Source organism: Salvelinus fontinalis, chromosome 11 (genome assembly GCF_029448725.1).
Source record: "Salvelinus fontinalis isolate EN_2023a chromosome 11, ASM2944872v1, whole genome shotgun sequence".
Classification (NCBI taxonomy): Eukaryota; Metazoa; Chordata; class Actinopteri; order Salmoniformes; family Salmonidae; genus Salvelinus; species Salvelinus fontinalis.
Window position 1 is genome coordinate 9090640 of NC_074675.1, and position 19204 is coordinate 9109843.

General features: G+C 42.4%; 1 protein-coding gene across 7 annotated transcripts in view; it reads left to right on the plus strand.

The window, feature by feature from the left end:
- Positions 1 to 19204, plus strand: part of atp2b1a (ATPase plasma membrane Ca2+ transporting 1a) — a 55020-nt gene that overhangs the window by 12123 nt on the left and 23693 nt on the right. For 4 of the 7 annotated variants that reach the window (XM_055937322.1, XM_055937325.1, XM_055937327.1 and 1 more), the window contains exons 2-8: positions 3132 to 3579; positions 12064 to 12261; positions 13779 to 14036; positions 14677 to 14802; positions 16817 to 16984; positions 17125 to 17169; positions 19016 to 19048. In XM_055937322.1, the coding sequence (XP_055793297.1) occupies positions 3393 to 3579; positions 12064 to 12261; positions 13779 to 14036; positions 14677 to 14802; positions 16817 to 16984; positions 17125 to 17169; positions 19016 to 19048 (1015 nt within the window). In that variant the 5' untranslated portion in view covers positions 3132 to 3392. The remainder of the gene's footprint in view (positions 1 to 3131; positions 3580 to 12063; positions 12262 to 13778; positions 14037 to 14676; positions 14803 to 16816; positions 16985 to 17124; positions 17170 to 19015; positions 19049 to 19204) is intronic. The other 3 variants (XM_055937324.1, XM_055937326.1, XM_055937328.1) reach the window with 1 other exon arrangement.

The window sequence follows — 19204 nt, forward strand, 5'->3', positions numbered from 1 at the left end:
TTGGGGAGAAAAGGGGATAAAATAAAAAAATAAAAAAAATACGAGCCTTTGGTCATTATTATGGTCGAATCCGGAAACTATCATTTCGAAAACAAAACGTTTATTCTTTCAGTGAAATACGGAACCGTTCCGTATTTTATCTAACGGGTGGCATCCATAAGTCTAAATATTCATGTTACATTGCACAACCTTCAATGTTATGTCATAATTGCGTACAATTCTGGCAAATTAGTTCGCAACGAGCCAGGCGGCCCAAACTGTTGCATATACCCTGAGTCTGCGTGCAATGAACGCAAGAGAAGTGACAATTTCACCTGGTTAATATTGCCTGCTAACCTGGATTTCCTTTAGCTAAATATGCAGGTTTAAAAAAAAATATACTTCTGTGTATTGATTTTAAGAAAGGCATTGATGTTTATAGTTAGTTAGTCGTGCAACGATTTGTGCTTTTTTCGCAAATGCGCTTTTGTTAAATCATCCCCCGTTTGGCGAAGTTGGCTGTCTTTGTTAGGAACAAATAGTCTTCACACAGTTCGCAACGAGCTAGGCGGCCCAAACTGCTGCATATACCCTGACTCTGTTGCAAGAGAAGTGGCATAATTACCCTAGTTAAAAGAAATTTATGTTAGCAGGCAATATTAACTAAATATGCAGGTTTAAAAATATATACTTGCGTATTGATTTTAAGAAAGGCATTGATGTTTATGGTTAGGTACACGTTGGAGCAACGACAGTCCTTTTTCGCGAATGCGCACTGCATCGATTATATGCAACGCAGGACACGCTAGATAAACTAGTAATAACTACACATGGTTGACGATAACTAGTGATTGTGATTGATTGTTTTTTATAAGATAAGTTTAATGCTAGCTAGCAACTTACCTTGGCTTCTTACTGCATTCGTGTAACAGGCATGCTCCTCGTGGAGTGCAATGTAAGGTAGGTGGTTAAAGCGTTGGACTAGTTAAACGAGCTGACAAGGTAAAAATCTGTCATTCTGCCCCTGAACAAGGCAGTTAACCCACCGTTCCTAGGCCGTCACTGAAAATAAGAATGTGTTCTTAACTGACTTGCCTAGTTAAATAAAGGTGTACAAAAATAATGTTTTTTTAATAATTTTTTTTTTAAATCGCCCAAATCGGTGTCCAAAAATACAGATTTCCGATTGTTATGAAAACTTGAAATCGGCCCTAATTAATCGGCCATTCCGATTTAATCGGTCGACCTCTAGTTTATAGTATAGAGAGAAATATGCAGGAAGTAGGGTTGTTAACTGTTAATCTAGCCCCTGAAAATACATTTGTTCGGTCATGCTTATCGGTCTATGGGTTAATTTGCATAACTGTGTGGAATTAAATTAGCATGTGTGTATTTTTGTTAGTCATCATGCATTTTATTTATCAAACGTGTACAGCATAGTTTGAGCCTAGTTTGAGGAGCGGAATATCTTACAACCTGTCAGAGAGCGCCAGAGTAGCTCCTCACTGGAGTGAAACGTGCTTTTGTAAGCCCAGTCAACAAAGCGCAACAAATAAATATTCTACATGTAATCGCGTGTTTAAACTTTGATGGCCACGATTTAAAAAGAACTATTTTTATTTCTCAATTTCAACTCGTAATTAAAGTACGTCTCCCATTTGCCATTTGAGTGCATAGGCTATCGTCAACGGTAGGCAGGCTATCTGTGCGTCACCCACTACTTTGCAATGTGAACTTGAGGCAGTAATTATCTGAAAGTTTAACATTTTACTTCAAATAATGAGGCATGTCTTACCCTGCTTCAAAGTAGCCTTGCGAAAATCCATCCATAGAAACGTGGAGGCAATTAGTTTATAAAGACTTCCTGATGCCATTAACCAGCATTTCTCTCCTGTTCTATTGGTTTTCATATCGACTTTCTTTCGTTGTCCGCAAGCCGAAGGCAAAATCGTAAAGGCAACTCATCCTTGTCGTTGTTATATATTGTCCCCTTTCTAAGTTTCTGAGATGTTGATTTCTGTCACATATGGAACCTCTTGCATTAGACGTGATGTTTAGAACGCTGCTTTCCAGCTAATTGCATTTTGGCAAATGTTTTAAAATGACTTATTAGCTGCTTCATTACAGGAGTTGCATGTTCAAATAAAGGCTATAGCATTTTGACTAACACAATAGGCTTGCTATTGTTACATGTTTCCATTAAGCTCTTAATGAAAAATGTCCGGTCCTTGTATGCATGCATAGTATCAGAGAGGAAGAGGCTAAGTGAGAGGTTCAGCTCTCGCCAGAATCTTATCAAAACAAGCCCAATGCATTTCTGTCGCCTGCCTTCCAGCCTTGGGACGACTGCCTTTTTGTTAGGGCGCTGAAATAAGCATCTCGTCATTATATACAGATCTCTGATAGTATTTTCTGTCACATTTTACTATTTGTGAAAAATTGAACCGTTTGTTAACCGGTTAATGAGGGTCAGTTAGTCGGCAGCCAAATTGAATCTAACAGTAAGGCAATTACTGAATAGCGGAGGTGCATAAAGATGGCGGCCCTCATGCACTTACGACAAATTACTCGTTTTGCTAAGTTTCCACTACATGTACATTGCTCAATAGTGCAAAGTCAGTATTTTTTTGTCCGTCGTTTTTTTATGGATATTAGCAGAGTAGACATAATCCAAATTGTTGCTGGTAATTTGAAAAAAATTGAAAGGGGGTTTGTTCTGATTTATTAGCACTTTAACTACGGCGGGCGATATGGATCAAACTTAGTGGATAGTGCTAAAACGATGTCATATCTGAATTCTGCCGCCTTTATGCACATTTGTCATAGGGCTCAAAGAAAATACTCATGTTGAATAACATGTCAGCCCTGTCTGTCCATGAGCTTAAATGGCTGACTGCTTCCCACGGCGGTGTGCCTCAAATAAGTATAATATTTTCTCTTCAAACGGATAGCATATCAAGTTGAGTCTTTGCCAGTGACCTGTGGTTCCTACAGTCTATTTTCAGTGGTGCTGTGAACGACTACAAGCGTCTTTACCTGATAGTTTGGATTATATCATCAGTGTGACTTTTTCATAAGTGCTAGTATATTATTGAAATTAAACATGCCATTTGAATTCTGAATGACCAAATGTACGTTTTCTCTCCTTTCAGATCCTCGAATGCTGTCTTCTCTCTGAGTCTGTGTGTGAACCTTGGTCAACATGAAAGAATAAGGCCACGGTCTGAGGGAAATGGCTTTTGATCTGTCCAAGTCCTTCTACCTGGAGTCTCCTCATTTCACCACCATCATCGTCTGAAGGACTTGTAGCTGTTTATGGGAACTACTGCTGGGCTCGCTCGCTGAGGATTTTAGCTCTCCCTTTGGGACGCCATTTTTCACTGTAGCCGACGGAGCGCACGCAGAGGGACATTATGGCAAACAACTCCTACAGCGGAGTGAAGAACTCCACGGCCAACCAACATGGGGACTTTGGCTGCTCGCTAAAGGACCTGCGGTCGCTCATGGAACTGCGGGGGGCAGAGGCAATAGGCAAAATCGGGGAAAGTTATGGGGACGTTCAAGGACTCTGCACCCGATTGAAAACGTCACCTGTAGACGGTAGATACCGCCTCATTCTATTTCTCAACCAATTCACCTTCATCACTCTTCATTTGGATTAGATCTGTTGTTCTTGAATGCTAGTTGTGAATGCTAGTGACACGTGTGGTTATGAAAGTGTTTCATGGCAAAAATGCATTGCTTGGCAAGCATGTCATTGGGCCATGTCATCCACAGCACCTTGACATCACTTCCTTGGAAAGCTGGTATCCTAGTAGACAGGTGGTCGGGGGGAGGGTGGCACTGACCCGGTCCAGGCCTTGAGCTATTCCTGGGTTTGTGTATCTCTTTCTCTCTCTTTTTTCACCTCTGGTGCGTGGAGGAAGGCTTCAGACAGACCAGCTGTCTGCCTGGGCACAGTACCAGGCTCTGCAGGTCAATGTTCCACATGTGGGGACAGGACAGGATGATGTGCGCGGCTAGTAACTGGTTTAACGTTGTGGTGTGGGCAAGACATGAGCTCATCTCCGGAACTGGTCTGCTGGCCTGTTCCGTTCTGCTCTGCCTCTCTCCAGCAGCATGGCATGCTTTTATCCCCCTTTCGCCATGCCCTGGAGACGAGGGTTGAAAACACATTACCAGAGTCTGTCCGAGAGTTCCTTCCTGCTGTAGCCGGGGCTCAGGTCTCTCAGGGCTCTCCCCAGCAATGTCTCGCTCCCTGTAGCAGCTAATCTAGAAAAATGCCACTGCTTTTAAAGTGTGTGTGTATATTAGTCCCTACCACCAATGCAATATTTATCCTATTTTTAAAAGGTGGGTAAGCAGCACCACTGTTCCGTTCCTCAGGGATGTTCCATGTTGTCTGCTTTATATCCTGCCTGTGTGTGTAGGCGCTGATCCCCTCTGTTCACTCAGCAGATCTGGCCATGCCAAGTGTGTGGAAAAAGTGCAGAGTCACTTTACATCAGGGACTTGCCTGTGTAGAGCCTCTCCTGCATACATTGGTTTACTGCTCTCTCTCCAGTCTCCACATAGAAGTTGTTGTGCCTAATCGCTGGCATGACCTGGAGTGAACTCTTGGGGGAGGGGATTTTCTGTTTGATCCAAGATTAAAATGGCACTGCATATCCACCACAGTCAGTGCCCTGCACTGTTTCAGTACTCGTAGTGAATGGCCTGTACCACATCTGTTTGTAGGTTCTGCAAACCCCTGTGCCACATTCATTTGTTGGTTTGAACTTCAGATGTGGCACAGGGGTTTGTAGGTTTGAACATCAGATAGGTTTGTATTAGTTAACATACCATTATAGTATATACAATATTTAAATGATTTGGACAATGGTTGCCCCATTTCATCCATTTTTTTTTTTTTTTTTTTTAAATCATACTCATAGCTGACATTCTTTAAAAAGGAAAAGCCCCACTCGCTCACTATTAAAAACTCATTGTTTTATTCAAGTTAAAATATTGCACATTCCCAGCAGTGCAGTATTCAATATCAAAATAGTTAAACTAAAAAAGAAATGTGAGAAATAAGAAAACAAGAGAATGTGATCTATATACAGCGTCAGTGCCAGTAGCAAATTTACAATGATCATCTTCTAAACTGAGCATCTGTGTCAACCGGTTGAAATGCCAAACAGAAAGGCTACTCATACTTGAGGCTTGAATGATCCCACATGTCCTAGATCAGTCGGTTATGGTACATGTCCTCTCCTGCCCTTTATTCAGTGAGTATTGAAACAAGACCATTAACAGCCAGAAGTATATAGGCCTCGTCATAGCTGGATTCTGTTCTGCCAGCTCAGTGTCAAAGTGCCAGAGTAAGGCTCCAACTGGGGTTTTAATGTACATGTGTTGAGCACTTTGATTTGGATTTGTTGAGCACTTTGTTGAGGATTTGTTGAGCATTTTGGTGAATTGTAAGATTTGTAGAACTTGTAATGACAAAGCAGGGGATCTGTACAGGGCCATGCCTTGTATGATATTGTGGTTGGTTGATTTTATTTTGTCTTGATCTACAGTACCAGTCAAAAGTTTGGACACATCTACTCATTGAAGGGTTTTTCTTTATGTTTACTATTTTCTACATTGTAGTATCATAAAGACATCAGCACTATGAAATAACACATATGGAATCATGTAGTAACCAAACCAGTACGTACTGGTACTTTATGCCAGCTAGAGACAATTTAGTGTAAGTAGTCATGCCAGTTGGTGTTTTATTAAGGATAAGCGAGGGTCATATCAGGTAGGGTTAACTGTCCATTTGAGTTGGGCCTTGTGCATGTTCAGAAACTATTGTTGTAGTAGTGCCCTTCCCTGTGTCATGTAAAATGTTCCCAAATCTCCTTTTCACTTTCTGATTGTTCTGACTGTTCTGCTTGATTGTGATGTCATTTTGTAAGATTACTCACATCCTGAAAATTGTCACAGTTCAATAATTGCATGCACGTCTGCTTATGTGGATGGCTGAGCTCGTGCGGCTGTCTCTCCCACCCCCTCGGCCTTAATTAGCTAGCTAAGGGTTTATTTAGCTATGCAAACAAGCTATAACTGCACACCTCTGACAACAAACCATCTCGATCAGCTTGACCACGAATTATACTAGCTAGCTAATTTAGGATGTGGAGAGACAGCCGCACAAGCACAGGCATACACCTAAGCAGACGCGCGTGCAATTATTGAACTGTGCCAATTTTTAGGCTCAGAGAAATGTACATGTCACGATCGATCAGAACACAGTCAGAACAATCAGAACGTGAATATTGGGAGACAATTGAATTGGGCACATTCTGACATGACACCCTGCCCCTGATAAGCTAGAATAGCTCCACATTGGGGCACCCAGCCAAGTAGTGGAGGAAACAGAGTTTTTGACACATGACACATTCAATCAGCTCATTCACTATTGGCCCAGGAAATGAAGCCGTCATTTAAGATTACTGCCAGCTTGACAATTTAAAGAGGATTGCTAATTAGTTATTAGGCCATTTCTCCATTCTAAATCCCAGTACTTAAACTAATCTTTTGTCCACTTCCAACTTTTTATTTGAAAAATATGCTTTCTTTGCTGGTTACAGTATTACTAGGGACAGCATTGACATTTTATTTTAAAGGGAGCAGGCCTTCCTATAACCCTTGAATGTCACACTATATTTAGGCCAGAATACTATATGTACTCACCAGACCTCCACAAGGCTATTTTCTACACTGTAACCACAATCTTTCTCCTTTTACTAGAGCCAGTAACATAATTCCCAAGGATGTTTCTCCCTATTATTTCGGCACTGAACAGACTGTTCTTCTGTCCCTTAACCATATTCTTCTGTATAAGCTGAATTTTAAAAAGCTCTGCTCCTGAGCAATAATATTATTGCCGATCTTAGGGAACGCGTTAATGCAGAGTTGTTTTTCACGCAGGAAACAAAAGTAAAAAAAAAAAAGTAAGATATCTTGTGTTTTGTGAAACGCAGCTCTGAAATGCTTCTAATTGTCATTTCTGCTCATCTTCATATTCATTTTGTGCTTTCGTTGCGCTTCTCCACTCGGATGAGAAATCTTGGCTCATCGTCAGACCAATCAATTTCCTGCACTCAGGAACGGCCATTCTATCAGCAGACAGCACTCAGACTGATGTGTAGCTACCTTTTTTGGTGTTCTTTTCTCCGGTAAAATGTAATATTAACTGGCTACTTTCTTTTATAAACATTTGAAATATGATGGCCATGCATAATTTTTTGTAAAAAAGCTAATATACTTGTGCGGCTGCTAGCCAAAATAGCATTGCACTTCAGTTGTCATCTGATCAAATTGTAGCCATTTTCTGCTGAATGCAACTATAGTAGCTCACCCCTAATCACTATCAAAGCAAAAAAACACGGCCACTTTCAATCTAAAACGCAGGTGAAACGGTTTAAAACGCAGATTGATGGTCTGCGTTTTGATTTCTGAAAGCTAATGCAATCCCTGAATCTTCTCAGATTGCCCGCTCATTCTTTCACAATTGTTCAAACTCTTCAGAGTAGACATATTTTGGGTGTTACTACATTTATCTGGTGATAAATCTCGTGGGAGTGCTGCATACCCATCTGCCTGCAGATTGATTTACCTGTTATCTCTGGCTGTAAAGTCCCTTCAGCAGGGTAGTTGTTTGATCACTTCTGGGTTTGTCTCTGGTTATTGGTGATTTCATGGTGTTTTGTTTTTGAACCTACCTGTACTTTTTAAGCTGTGTCAGTCTTGCTAGTATCGTTCTCTTTCGAAACCAAGGCTATGTCTGACACAGAATCTCTGGTAGACTTTTCGCAGAATCCTGATGGAACACAGAAGTATGTTTCCTAATTGTTAGGGCAAGATTGTCAAACTTTTCTTGCTCCTATCAGCTACTGTCTATAGCGGGGCTTCCCAAACTCGGTCCTGGGCCCCCCGGGTGCATGTTTTGTTTTTTTCCATAACACTACACAGCTAATTTCAAATAATCAAAGCTGGATGATGAGTTGGTTATTTGAATAAGCTGTGTAGTGCTACGGTCCTGTAGGTTTTCACTCCAACCCTTAATCTAGTGCATGGTGCACTTGATTCTAATAATTAGCTGGTTGATAAGGTTAGTTAGTTACAACTGGGGTTGGAGTGAACCTACAGGAGGGTAGCTCTCCAGGAACAGGGTTGGAGAACCCTGGTCTATAGTCTAATACGACTCCATTCCTCCAGACACCAAACAGAAATCATTTTTATTGTAGCCCTGGACAAGCACACCTGATTCAACTTGTCAAATAATTGTCAAGCGCTAAATGAGTTGAATGAGGTATGTTTGTGCCAGTCTACAACTAAAATGTGTGCTGTTGGGGCTGCTGGAGGACTTTTACTGAACTAGAAATAGCACGTTTGTTATAAAGATGGACGCCTGCTAGGGGAAGCTATTCTAGATGTCTCCTCTCTCTGTCTGCGAAGATCATGTAGCCTCAGCTGTTTTGCCCAAATCATTTTACCACCTGCACCACGAGTGAAGTCCCGAGGGCTAATTTTAAACCACAGTGTCGGCAGAATAGGACAGTACTTGGAGGGGTTAAGCGGGGACAAGTCGATTATTAAAGAGTTAATGAATAGCCGCGCGGGTGACTGGTGATGGACTTTCAAATAGCTAAATGATTCCAACGCTAACATGATTTTAACCTTTTGTTTTGTCATACGTCCTCTTGCCTAAATCATTCTCTTGTCACTAATGTTTATTTCACTAATGTGGGGATCGGGGGTGGAATGATCAAGCTGTAAACGGTGAGTCATCAGCAGCAGCGGCACCTCATCCATACAGGGGGAGAGACGGCATTGCTGCCCCTCGACCCACTTCAACGTGTAAACACACACAGAAATACGAATTTATTACGAGATACAGTTTGACGCACACATAGACAGCAGCTATAAAATGTCATTTTTTTGATCTGCAAACAATCAGTCAAATGACTAATATCATGGGGTTTACATTATAGGCTAATTGCTGTAAGTAGGCTTTGAGCAGCAGCGCAATATTCTACTCTATTGCTCACTACTTGTTGTTCTGTGGGGTGAATTCCAGCATGCTCTCCACCAGGGGTTTGATGTAACACTGTGAATAGAATGATCTTGACGTGGCCAAATTGCCCCGTCTCCTGTACTTGAAACATTACACTGGATGTTGCAGTAGCACGTTCAAAAGTTGATTCTGACAGCTCCTTCTGGCAGAGAATCGTATCTCAGCAGGTGTGCATGCACCTTCTCCTCCATTCTATCCTTCACTCTCCTCTCCTCCACCCCACTGCTGCTCTGCAATGCTGACTAATTACCCACTGCTACACGTGATGTCATTGCTCAGTGCTTGCCTGCAGACTCTGAGCACTTGCTGACCCTTCTGCTGCTGTTCGATCTCCATTCATTAGACTGGGAGCCTCATCCTCCCAACTGACTCCCTACAGCCTCCCAGTCTAGTCTCCCACTCTTCATTAGTCCATGTCTGTCTGTCTCTAGCTATCTCTAGTCTCTCTTTTGCACTCTTAGAGCCTGCTTCAAACCTCCTATACATCTCCCAGAACACTTTTGATTAGTCTCTCTTTTCTCTCTTTCTCTCCATCTGCCTCCACAGTTCAGTATGCTTAAGTAGAGGTCGAAAAGCTACATCAAATGTATAGAAGTGTTTTGAATCTGACTGTGGAGAGCAGTCGTTTGAGTGAGCTGTACGGCAAGCGGAATGCTCTCTGCACACAAATGAATGGGTCTGCAGAGCAGTCGGGCCTTGTCACGTTGAATGTGAGACAATGATCGGGCCTTGCTGTGACTGAATGTAAAAATTATCACTGCATCTCCAGTTATCAATCTGTATTCAATCATTGACAGGGGATAGTCACTTTTGTGATTTATCTTAATATCATGACTCCTCAAATTTTTATTTTTGTATCCTGGAATTCTACCCTTGAAAAATCTGAGACCATGGCTCCGGTTGACTTGTTATTTTGCAGAAGTAGAACGTGTATTGTCACCGGGTGGCATTGTTTATTTGGCACTGCACGACCTGTCAGAAATGCTGATGCCCTGTGGGTGCTTGTTTTCAGGAGCCCTGCCACAGAATACGGCTCTCTGACCATTTGGGTTGGCATTAGAGGTCGACCGATTTATGATTTTTCAACGCCGATACCGATTATTGGAGGACCAAAAAAAGCCGATACCAATTAATCAGGCTTTAAAAGAACATTTTTTTTTTATTAATTAATTTTTAATTATGACAATTACAACAATACTGAATTAACACTTATTTTAACTTAATATAATACATCATTAAAATCAATTTAGCCTCAAAACAAATATGTTCAATTTGGTTTAAATAATGCAAAAACAAAGTGTTGGAGAAGAAAGTAAAAGTGAAATATGTGGCATGTAAAAAAGCTAAAGTTCCTTGCTCAGAACATGAGAACATATGAAAGCTGGTGGTTCCTTTTAACATGAGACTTCAATATTCCCAGGTAAGAAGTTTTAGGTTGTAGTTATTTTACGACTATTTCTCTCTCTACCATTTGTATTTCATATACCTTTTGACTATTGGATGTTCTTATAGGCACTTTTAACTATTGCCAGTGTAACAGTATAGCTTCCGTCCCTCTCCTCGCCCCTACCTGGGCTCGAACCAGGAACACATCGACAACAACCACCCTCGAAGCATCGTTACACATCGCTCCACAAAAGCCGCGGCTTTTGGGGGGGGAAACAACTACTTCGAGGTCTCTGACGTCAACGATTGAAACGCTGTTAGCGCGCACCCCGCTAACTAGCTAGCCATTTCGCATCGGTTACACCAGCCTAATCTCGGGAGTTGATAGGCTTGAAGTCATAAACAGCTCAATGCTTGAAGCACAGCTAAGAACTGCTGGCAAACGCACGAAAGTGCTGTTTGAATGAAAGGCTTACGAGCCTGCTGCTGCCTACCACCGGTCAGTCAGACTGCTCTATCAAATCATAGACTTAATTATAACATAACACACAGAAATACGAGCCTTAGGTCATTCATATGGTCAATTCCGGAAACTATCATTTCAAAAACAAAACGTTTATTCTTTCAGTGCAATACGGAACCGTTCTGTATTTTATGTAACTGGTGGCATCCATAAGTCTAAATATTCCTGTTACATTGCACAACCTTCAATGTTATGTCATAATTACGTAAAATTCTGGCAAATTAGTTCGCAACGAGCCAGGCTGCCCAAACTGCTGCATATACCCTGAGTCTGTTGCACAGAACACAAGAGAAGTGGCACAATTTCCCTAGTTAAAAGAAATTCATGTTAGCAGGCAATATTAACTAAATATGCAGGTTTAAAAATATATACTTGTGTTTTCATTTTAAGAAAGGCGTTGATGTTTATGGTTAGGTACACTTTCGTGCAACGGCAGTGCTTTTTTTACGAATGCGCTTGTTAAATCACTCGTTTGGCGAAGTAGGCTATGATTCAATGATAAATTGCACCGCATCGATTATATGCAACGCAGGACAAGCTAGATAACTACACATGGTTGATGATATTACTAGTTTAACTAGTGATTATGTTAAGATTGATTGTTTTTTATGAGATACGTTTAATGCTAGCTAGCACCTTACTTTGGCTCCTTGCTGCACTCGCTTAACAGGTAGTCAGCCTGCCACGCAGTCTCCTCATGGAGTGCAATGTAATCGGCCATGATCGGTGTCCAAAAATGCAGATTACCGATTGTTATGAAAACTTGAAATCGGCCCAAATTATTGGCCATTCCGATTAATCGGTCGACCTCTAGTTGGTATTCATTGAATCTTCCATCTTTCTGATCCTGGCCATTTTCATTTAATTCATTCAGCAAATTTCTACATGCATGGTTGTTGAGGTTAATGAGGCATTGGATATTGCCATTATTTTCCTCCAGACTTTGTTGTCTATGGTATGGTAATGATTGTCAAATATACATCTCAATGGTAAACTAAGAAAATGTAAAAACACAAATGTACTGTCTTAATTTACTCTAATTCTATCTCTCTCTTTCCCCCAGGTTTAAGTGGGCAGCCCGCAGACATCGACAAAAGAAAAGAAGTGTTCGGGCAGAACTTAATACCTCCGAAAAAGCCCAAAACATTTCTTCAATTAGTTTGGGAAGCATTGCAAGATGTAACACTGATTATCCTGGAAGTGGCAGCCATAGTTTCATTAGGCCTTTCTTTCTATAGACCTCCAGATGCCGAAAGAGAACGTAAGCAACACCTCTATTTACGTCTTCTAATTGATGCCTAGGCAGTAGTGGAGTTAACTCTGTGGTTGTCTGACCAGCCTGTGCTGGCTCAGATGTTTTCTTTTTAAATCGGAGCACTTTGGATCGCCCTGATAGTTTGTAAACCACCTACAGTGACTTCAGAAAGTATTCACACCCTTGACTTTTTCCACATTTTGTTACAAGGTGGGATTGAAATTGATTTTTTTTAGTTTTTTTGTCAATGATCTGAACAAAATGTCCCAAACATACTGATTTATATTCAGGACATAGTTAATTTCTTTGCCACATTTTTTGCAGCTTTACTATAGTGCCTTATTGCAAACAGGATGCATGTTTTGTACTATTTTATTCTGTACAGGCTTCCTTCTTTTCACTCTGTCATTTAGGTTAGTATTGTGGAGTAACTACAATTTTGACCAGTCCTCAGTTTTCTCCTATCACAGCCATTAAACTCTGTAAGTCTCCCAAGGATTTGGGCTCCCGAGTGGTGCAGCGGTCTAAGGCACTGCATCTCAGTGCAAGAGGCGTCACTGCATTCCCTGGTTCGAATCCAGGCTGCATCGCATCCGGCCGTGATTGGGAGTCCCATAGGGCTGTGCCAATTGGCCCAGCGTAGTCCAAATAAGAATTTGTTCTCAACTGACTTGCCTAGTTAATTAAAATGAAGTCACCATTGGCCTCATGGTGAAAATCCTGAGTGATTTCCTTCGTCTCCGGAAACTGAGTTAGGACGCCTGTATCTTTGTAGTGACTGGGTGTATTGATACACCATCCAAAGTGTAATTAATAACTTCACCATGCTCAAAGGGATATTCCATGTCTGCTTTTTATTTTATTTGTACCCATAGGTACCCTTTGCGAGGCATTGGAAAACCTCCCTGGTCTTTGTGGTTGAATCTGTTTAAAATTCACTGCTTGACTGAGGGACCGTACAATTATCTGTATGTGTGGGGTACAGAGATGAGGTAGTAATTCAAATATCATATTTAACACTATTGCACACAGTGAGTCCATGCAACCTTTTATGTGACTTATTAAGCAAATCTTTACTCCTGAACTTATTTAGGCTTGCCATAACAAGGGGGTGAATTATTGACTCAAGACATTTCAGCTTTTCATTTTGAATTAATTTCTAAAAACATATTTCCACTTCGATGTTATGGAGTGTTGTGTTTAGACCAGTGACACAATCTCAATTTAAAATCCAGGCTGCAACACAACCAAATGTGGATCAAGTCAAGGGGTGTGAATACTTTCTGAAGGCACTGCAGGTGTCCATTGTACTGCACTGTGTACATTTTATTTGTATTTTGACTTAAACTATCCCTTTGCAGTGAATTTATTTAAAATAAATTCTGAGGACGGCAATTCCGTCTGGGCCTGGTTGTCACCCGTTTACTATTTAATTACCAACATTTAATGATATGTGTTCAGATTTTGTCTGTTAGACACCTGGCAGTGTATCCCTGTAACTGTGTGCTTTGATCCTTATGCAGACTGTGGGAGCGCAGCTGGAGGGGTGGAGGATGATGGTGAGGCAGAGGCGGGCTGGATCGAAGGCGCCGCCATCCTGCTGTCGGTCGTCTGCGTCGTGCTGGTGACAGCATTCAACGACTGGAGCAAAGAGAAGCAATTCCGCGGCTTGCAGAGCCGCATCGAACAAGAGCAGAAGTTTGCTGTTGTCCGCGGCGGCCAAGTTATCCAAATCCCCGTGGCTGAGATTGTGGTCGGCGACGTTGCACAAATAAAATACGGTAAGAGGCACCTCTTTCTGCGTCCCAATTGGCATCCTATTCCCTATATAAGTGCACTACTTTCGACCCAAGCCCCATGGGCCCTGGTCAAAAGTAGTCCACTATGGCCACCCGGGGTGTCACTAGATTCGATCCCAGGCTGTGTCACAACCGGCCGTGACTGGGAGTCCCATAGGGCGGTGCTCAATTGCCCCACCGTCGTCCGTGTTGGGGGAGGGTTTGGCTGGGGGTGCTTGCTTTGGCCCATTGCACTCTAGCGACTCCTTGTGGCGGGCATGGCGCCGGCAGGCTGACTTTCGGTCGTCTGTAGAACGACGTTTCCTCCGACACATTGGTGCGGCTGGCTTCTGGGTTAAGTGGGCAGGTGTTAAGAAGCGTGGTTTGGCGGGTCATGTTTCGGGGGATGTACGACTCGATCTTTGTCTCCCGAGCCTGTTGGGGAGTTGCAGCGATGAGACAAGATCGAAATTGGGGAGAAAAAATAATAAGTAGTCCACTACATAGGAGATAGGAAGACATTTAGGACCCAGTTATCTGTTATTGGCAAGGATGAATTGACCAGAGTGTGTAATGTATTCTGTTTTCAGCCACACGTCTTGTGAATTCATAAAGGAATATTTATTCTGTTTGTGTCTCCCAGGTGATCTCCTGCCCTCGGATGGTATTCTTATTCAAGGAAATGATCTCAAAATCGATGAGAGCTCCCTCACGGGGGAGTCGGACCACGTCAAGAAAACGCTGGATAGAGACCCCATGCTGTTGTCAGGTAGCTGTTCTATTCTTGTTCTTCTGCCTTGTTTTCTTATACTATGAAGCTCATGTGGTTGTAGATCAGTTGCCCAGCCTAGAATTAACCCCACACCTAATAGTGGAATAAAACATTTTTGCAACTGGAATAGAAGGCCAGGTACACCACCCCTAATAGTGGAATAAACCAATTTTGCAACTGGAATAGAATGCCAGCCCTTGATATATGATCTGACTTTGTCATGGAATGGGGTATGCAGGCAGTATCAAGCAATATTCTGAGCTAGAGTCCAGAAGTATTGTCAGGGAGTTCGGCGTTTTCCACAAAAATAAAGAGAACTCATAAGAAATATCTTGCTGTGTTTTGTAGAGGCAGATCTCAAATTCTGCTTATTGTAATCTCTGCTCTGCATCAGACTGGTGTGCTTCAGTTGCACTTCTACTGTCTGATGAGAATGACATTGGTGAATTCAATCAGCAGAGAGTGCTCTGACTGATGTGTAGCTACTTTTCTTGGTCTAGCCTACGTTTCTCAGGTAAAATGCTATAGTAACTTCAAGAAATACATTAGGAAATGTAGCTGGTAAATATTAGAAATATGATGGACATCTATTGTTTTCAACTTTTACATTTTTTTAAAATTGTAAACTTATTTACTTATGTGGGTGCTAGCCAAATAGCGTTGCACTTCTGTTATCATCTGATGAAAATGAAGCGATTTTTCTGAGTGTGTTACACTAATGTATTTTCTATGACTATTGAAGCAAAACAACACTGACTTTCAATATAAAACGCAGGTGAAATGGTTTAAAACTCATATCTTGTTGATGGTCTGTGTTTTGAAAATGCATATTTCTGAACTCCAATAGGACCCCTGATTGTGGACCTGATGGTGTAGGTCCAGGACTACTTGAGCGCTGTGAAATATATATATATATATATATCTAAACCCTGTTTTATTTTGCCGTCTGAGGGTATTGCTCGTCTTGTCCCTAATCCCATTTTATGAAGGCACGTTGATCCTGTAATAAATGGGCTTTTTATGGTCAGATCCCCAAGGAGGAGATTTTAAAAGTGCTTGTTTGCCTCTCCCAGCCCCCTTTGGTCTCACCTCCAAGAGAGCCTGTCTGCCTTTAGTCTGTATCATCATCCCACCCAGTTCAGACCAGCCCCTGCCCAATTAATTAATTAACACCGGCATGGGGAGCTCTTAATGCACTTGTCTCTCTGTCTCAGTTGTGGGCATTAAACTCTGGAGAAAGCTACTGTTGTGTTGTGGGACTCATGTTTCCATTAATTCACTGAGGCTCACAATTGGCTTTTGATTAAAGGCTGGGAGTGTGCGAATGTGTTTGTGTGCTATCATCCAAGATGAGTATTTGAGGCTTGACTCTGCTTTTGAAATGTCATTCCAAAATGTGATATTATTACGTTTGTATGCACTCATATTTAGCTGTCAAAATAGGCCTACAGTTTTTCCGCTCAGATTTACTCAATGACCACAGGCTCCCGAATCCAGACCCAGGACTGGAAATATCCCAAAATATTCCTTACTATCAGTACCAATTTAAAGCAGATACATGAAGCCGGGAGCAACAGAGCTAGGCAGGGCACACTGCACTGTCCATGTAAGGGGGAATGTTGGTGCCTGTAGCATTAGCTAAGTAATAGTCTGGGAAACACCTGGCATTTACACTGTAGCATTAGATCAGTGATAGTCAGGGGAACACCTAGCGTTTACACTGTAGCATTAGCTAGGCGCCTGACTTTTTGGCCCTACCTCTCCTCTCTATCTGCAAACAGGCACAAACATCATGCTTATCAGTATCCCCCAGGTTTACTCACTTTACCACAGGAATCAGCATCTAGGACTGCAAATGCCCACATTCCCCTATCCCCATAGAATTGTACTGTAATGGAAAATGTTAGCATAGTCCTAGTCTACATGGCTTTAGCTAAGTAATAGAAAGGAAAAGCCCTGGCAGTCTACCTCACCCCCCCCCCCCCCCCCCTTATCTGTTTTCCCCATGCAGGCACTCACGTCATGGAGGGCTCCGGCAAAATGCTGGTCACAGCCGTTGGTGAGAACTCTCAAACTGGAATAATCTTCGCTTTACTGGGCGCCTCGGAGGAAGACGACGATGACGAGGAGGAGAAGGAGGCTAAGAAGAAGGAGAAGAAGGAGAAGAAAGAGAAGAAAAGTACGTTGACATTTCAGAGCGCGGCGGAATCGATTCATGATTCAGTTCTCTACCCATGCTTTTTAATCATTTTATTATGCCTTTGCCCGTCACACAAAGAATGAAGTTTTCCTCAACAGTCTTTTGTTGAATTTCTATAGATGCAGTTGATGTGCAGAGAAGTGTGAGGAAGCAGAGTCAGACAGGTAGAGAATCAGTGGCTTCTGTCTGGGCTGTACACTGCAGCAACACGGCAGCACCACTAATCACTTACTCACACAGCAGAGCAGACGGCACTGAGCTGACAGAGGAGAGAGGTTTGAATTAGAGCTAAGCTGAGCACAGGTCAGGTCTCAGCTGTGGTGGGACTTATTTTGGGAGAGCTGCTGCTTCAATGGGAATAGTTGGCAAGTCTTTACTTTAGCACTTGTTGCCGTGTTCAATGCTGCTATGCCTGTGCAGTCGACAGCCTTGTATTGAGTGCTTTCAGCTCACGATGGGATATATGCTGTTAGTGTGTGTTCTACATATAGCCAAGTGTCTTCTGCCATTCTTTGTTCAGCAATTGTAGTTCTATTCAATCAAGGCCGTGTGTGTATACACTACATGACCAAAAGTATGTGGGCACCTGCTGGTCGAACATCTCATTCCAAAATCATTAATATGGAGTTGGTCCCCCCCTTTGCTGTCATAGCAGGCTCCACTCTTCTGGGAAGGCATTCCACTAGATGGTGGAACATTGCTGCGGGGCCTGGCACGCAGTCGGCGTTCTAATTCATCCAAAAGATGTTTAATGGGGTTTGAGGTCAGGGTTCTGACAAACCATTTCTGTATGGACCTCGCTTTGTGCATGGGAGCATTGTCCTGCTGAAACAGCAAAGTGCCTTCCCCAAACTGTTGCTACAAAGTTGGAAACAGAATCGTCTCGAATGTCATTGTATGTTATAGCGTTAAGATTTTCCTTCACAGGAACTAAGGGGCCCAGCCCGAACTATGAAAAACAGCCCCAGACCATTATTCCTCTTCCACCAAACTTTACAGTTGGTACAAGCATTGGAGCAGGTAGTGTTCTTCTAGAATCCACCAAACCCAGATTCATTTGTCGGACGACCAGATGATGAAGTGTGACTCGTCACTCCAGAGAATGTGTTTCCATTGCTCCGGAATCCAATGGCAGCGAGAGCTTTACACCTCTCCAGCCGACGCTTGGCATTACGCATGGTGATCTTAGGCTTGTGTGCGGCTGCTCGGCCATGGAAACCAGTTATTGTGTTGACTTTGCTTTGAGGCAGTTTGGAACTTGGTAGTGAGTGTTGCAACCGAGGACAGATGATTTTTACTCGCTTCAGCTGTCCCATTCTGTGAACTTGTGTGGCCTACCACTTCGCGGCTGAGCCGCTGTTGCTCCTAGACGGTTCCACTTCACAATAACAGCACTTACAGTTGACCGGGGTAGCTCTAGCAGGGCAGAAATTTGAACTGACTTGTTGGAAAGGTGGCATCCTATGACGCTGCCACGTTGAAAGTCAATGAGCTCTTCAGTAAGGCCATTCTACTGCCAATGTTTGTCTATGGAGATTGAATGGCTGTATGCTCGATTTTATACACCTGTCAGCAACGGGTGTGGCTGAAATATCCAAATCCATTTATTTGAAGGGGTTTCCACATACTTTTGTATGTAAAGTGTACATGTGTGCATATGTTTCAGGGTTGTGAAACAAGTTAATATACTTTAGTAGGATGTGGATCAATTTATGTAGTTTAAGGCTTTCGGTGTGTTTGTGTATGATAAAAGTGGCTGGCTGTAGATCTATTGTGTGTGTGGACTAGTTTGGTATGAGGCGAGGGTGTAAGAATGGCCTATTGGCTGGAGGAGCTGATTTAGAATGTGCGTGTCATAATGCAATCCCAGCATTCATCTGTTTGGCTTCTCATAAAAATTATTGGCATCTCTCACGGTATCAAATCAAAATGGGAGATTTACATAATTGGAAATTTGTTCCCCAATAAGTGACTGACTCTCTTCCTCTGGATTTTACTTTCCATCCACAGAACAAGATGGAGCAGCCGAAAACCGCAAGAAAGGTGAGTGTAACAGGCCGGAGTGCGTTTTGATTTCCTTTTGACTTGGTTGCACGCTGCTACAGTACCTTGATCTAGTTCGCTCTACATTATTGCCTTCTCCTCAGCCCATTTAACAGTATTGGATTTTAGTTCAACCTTCACCTGTCGTTTAGCCTG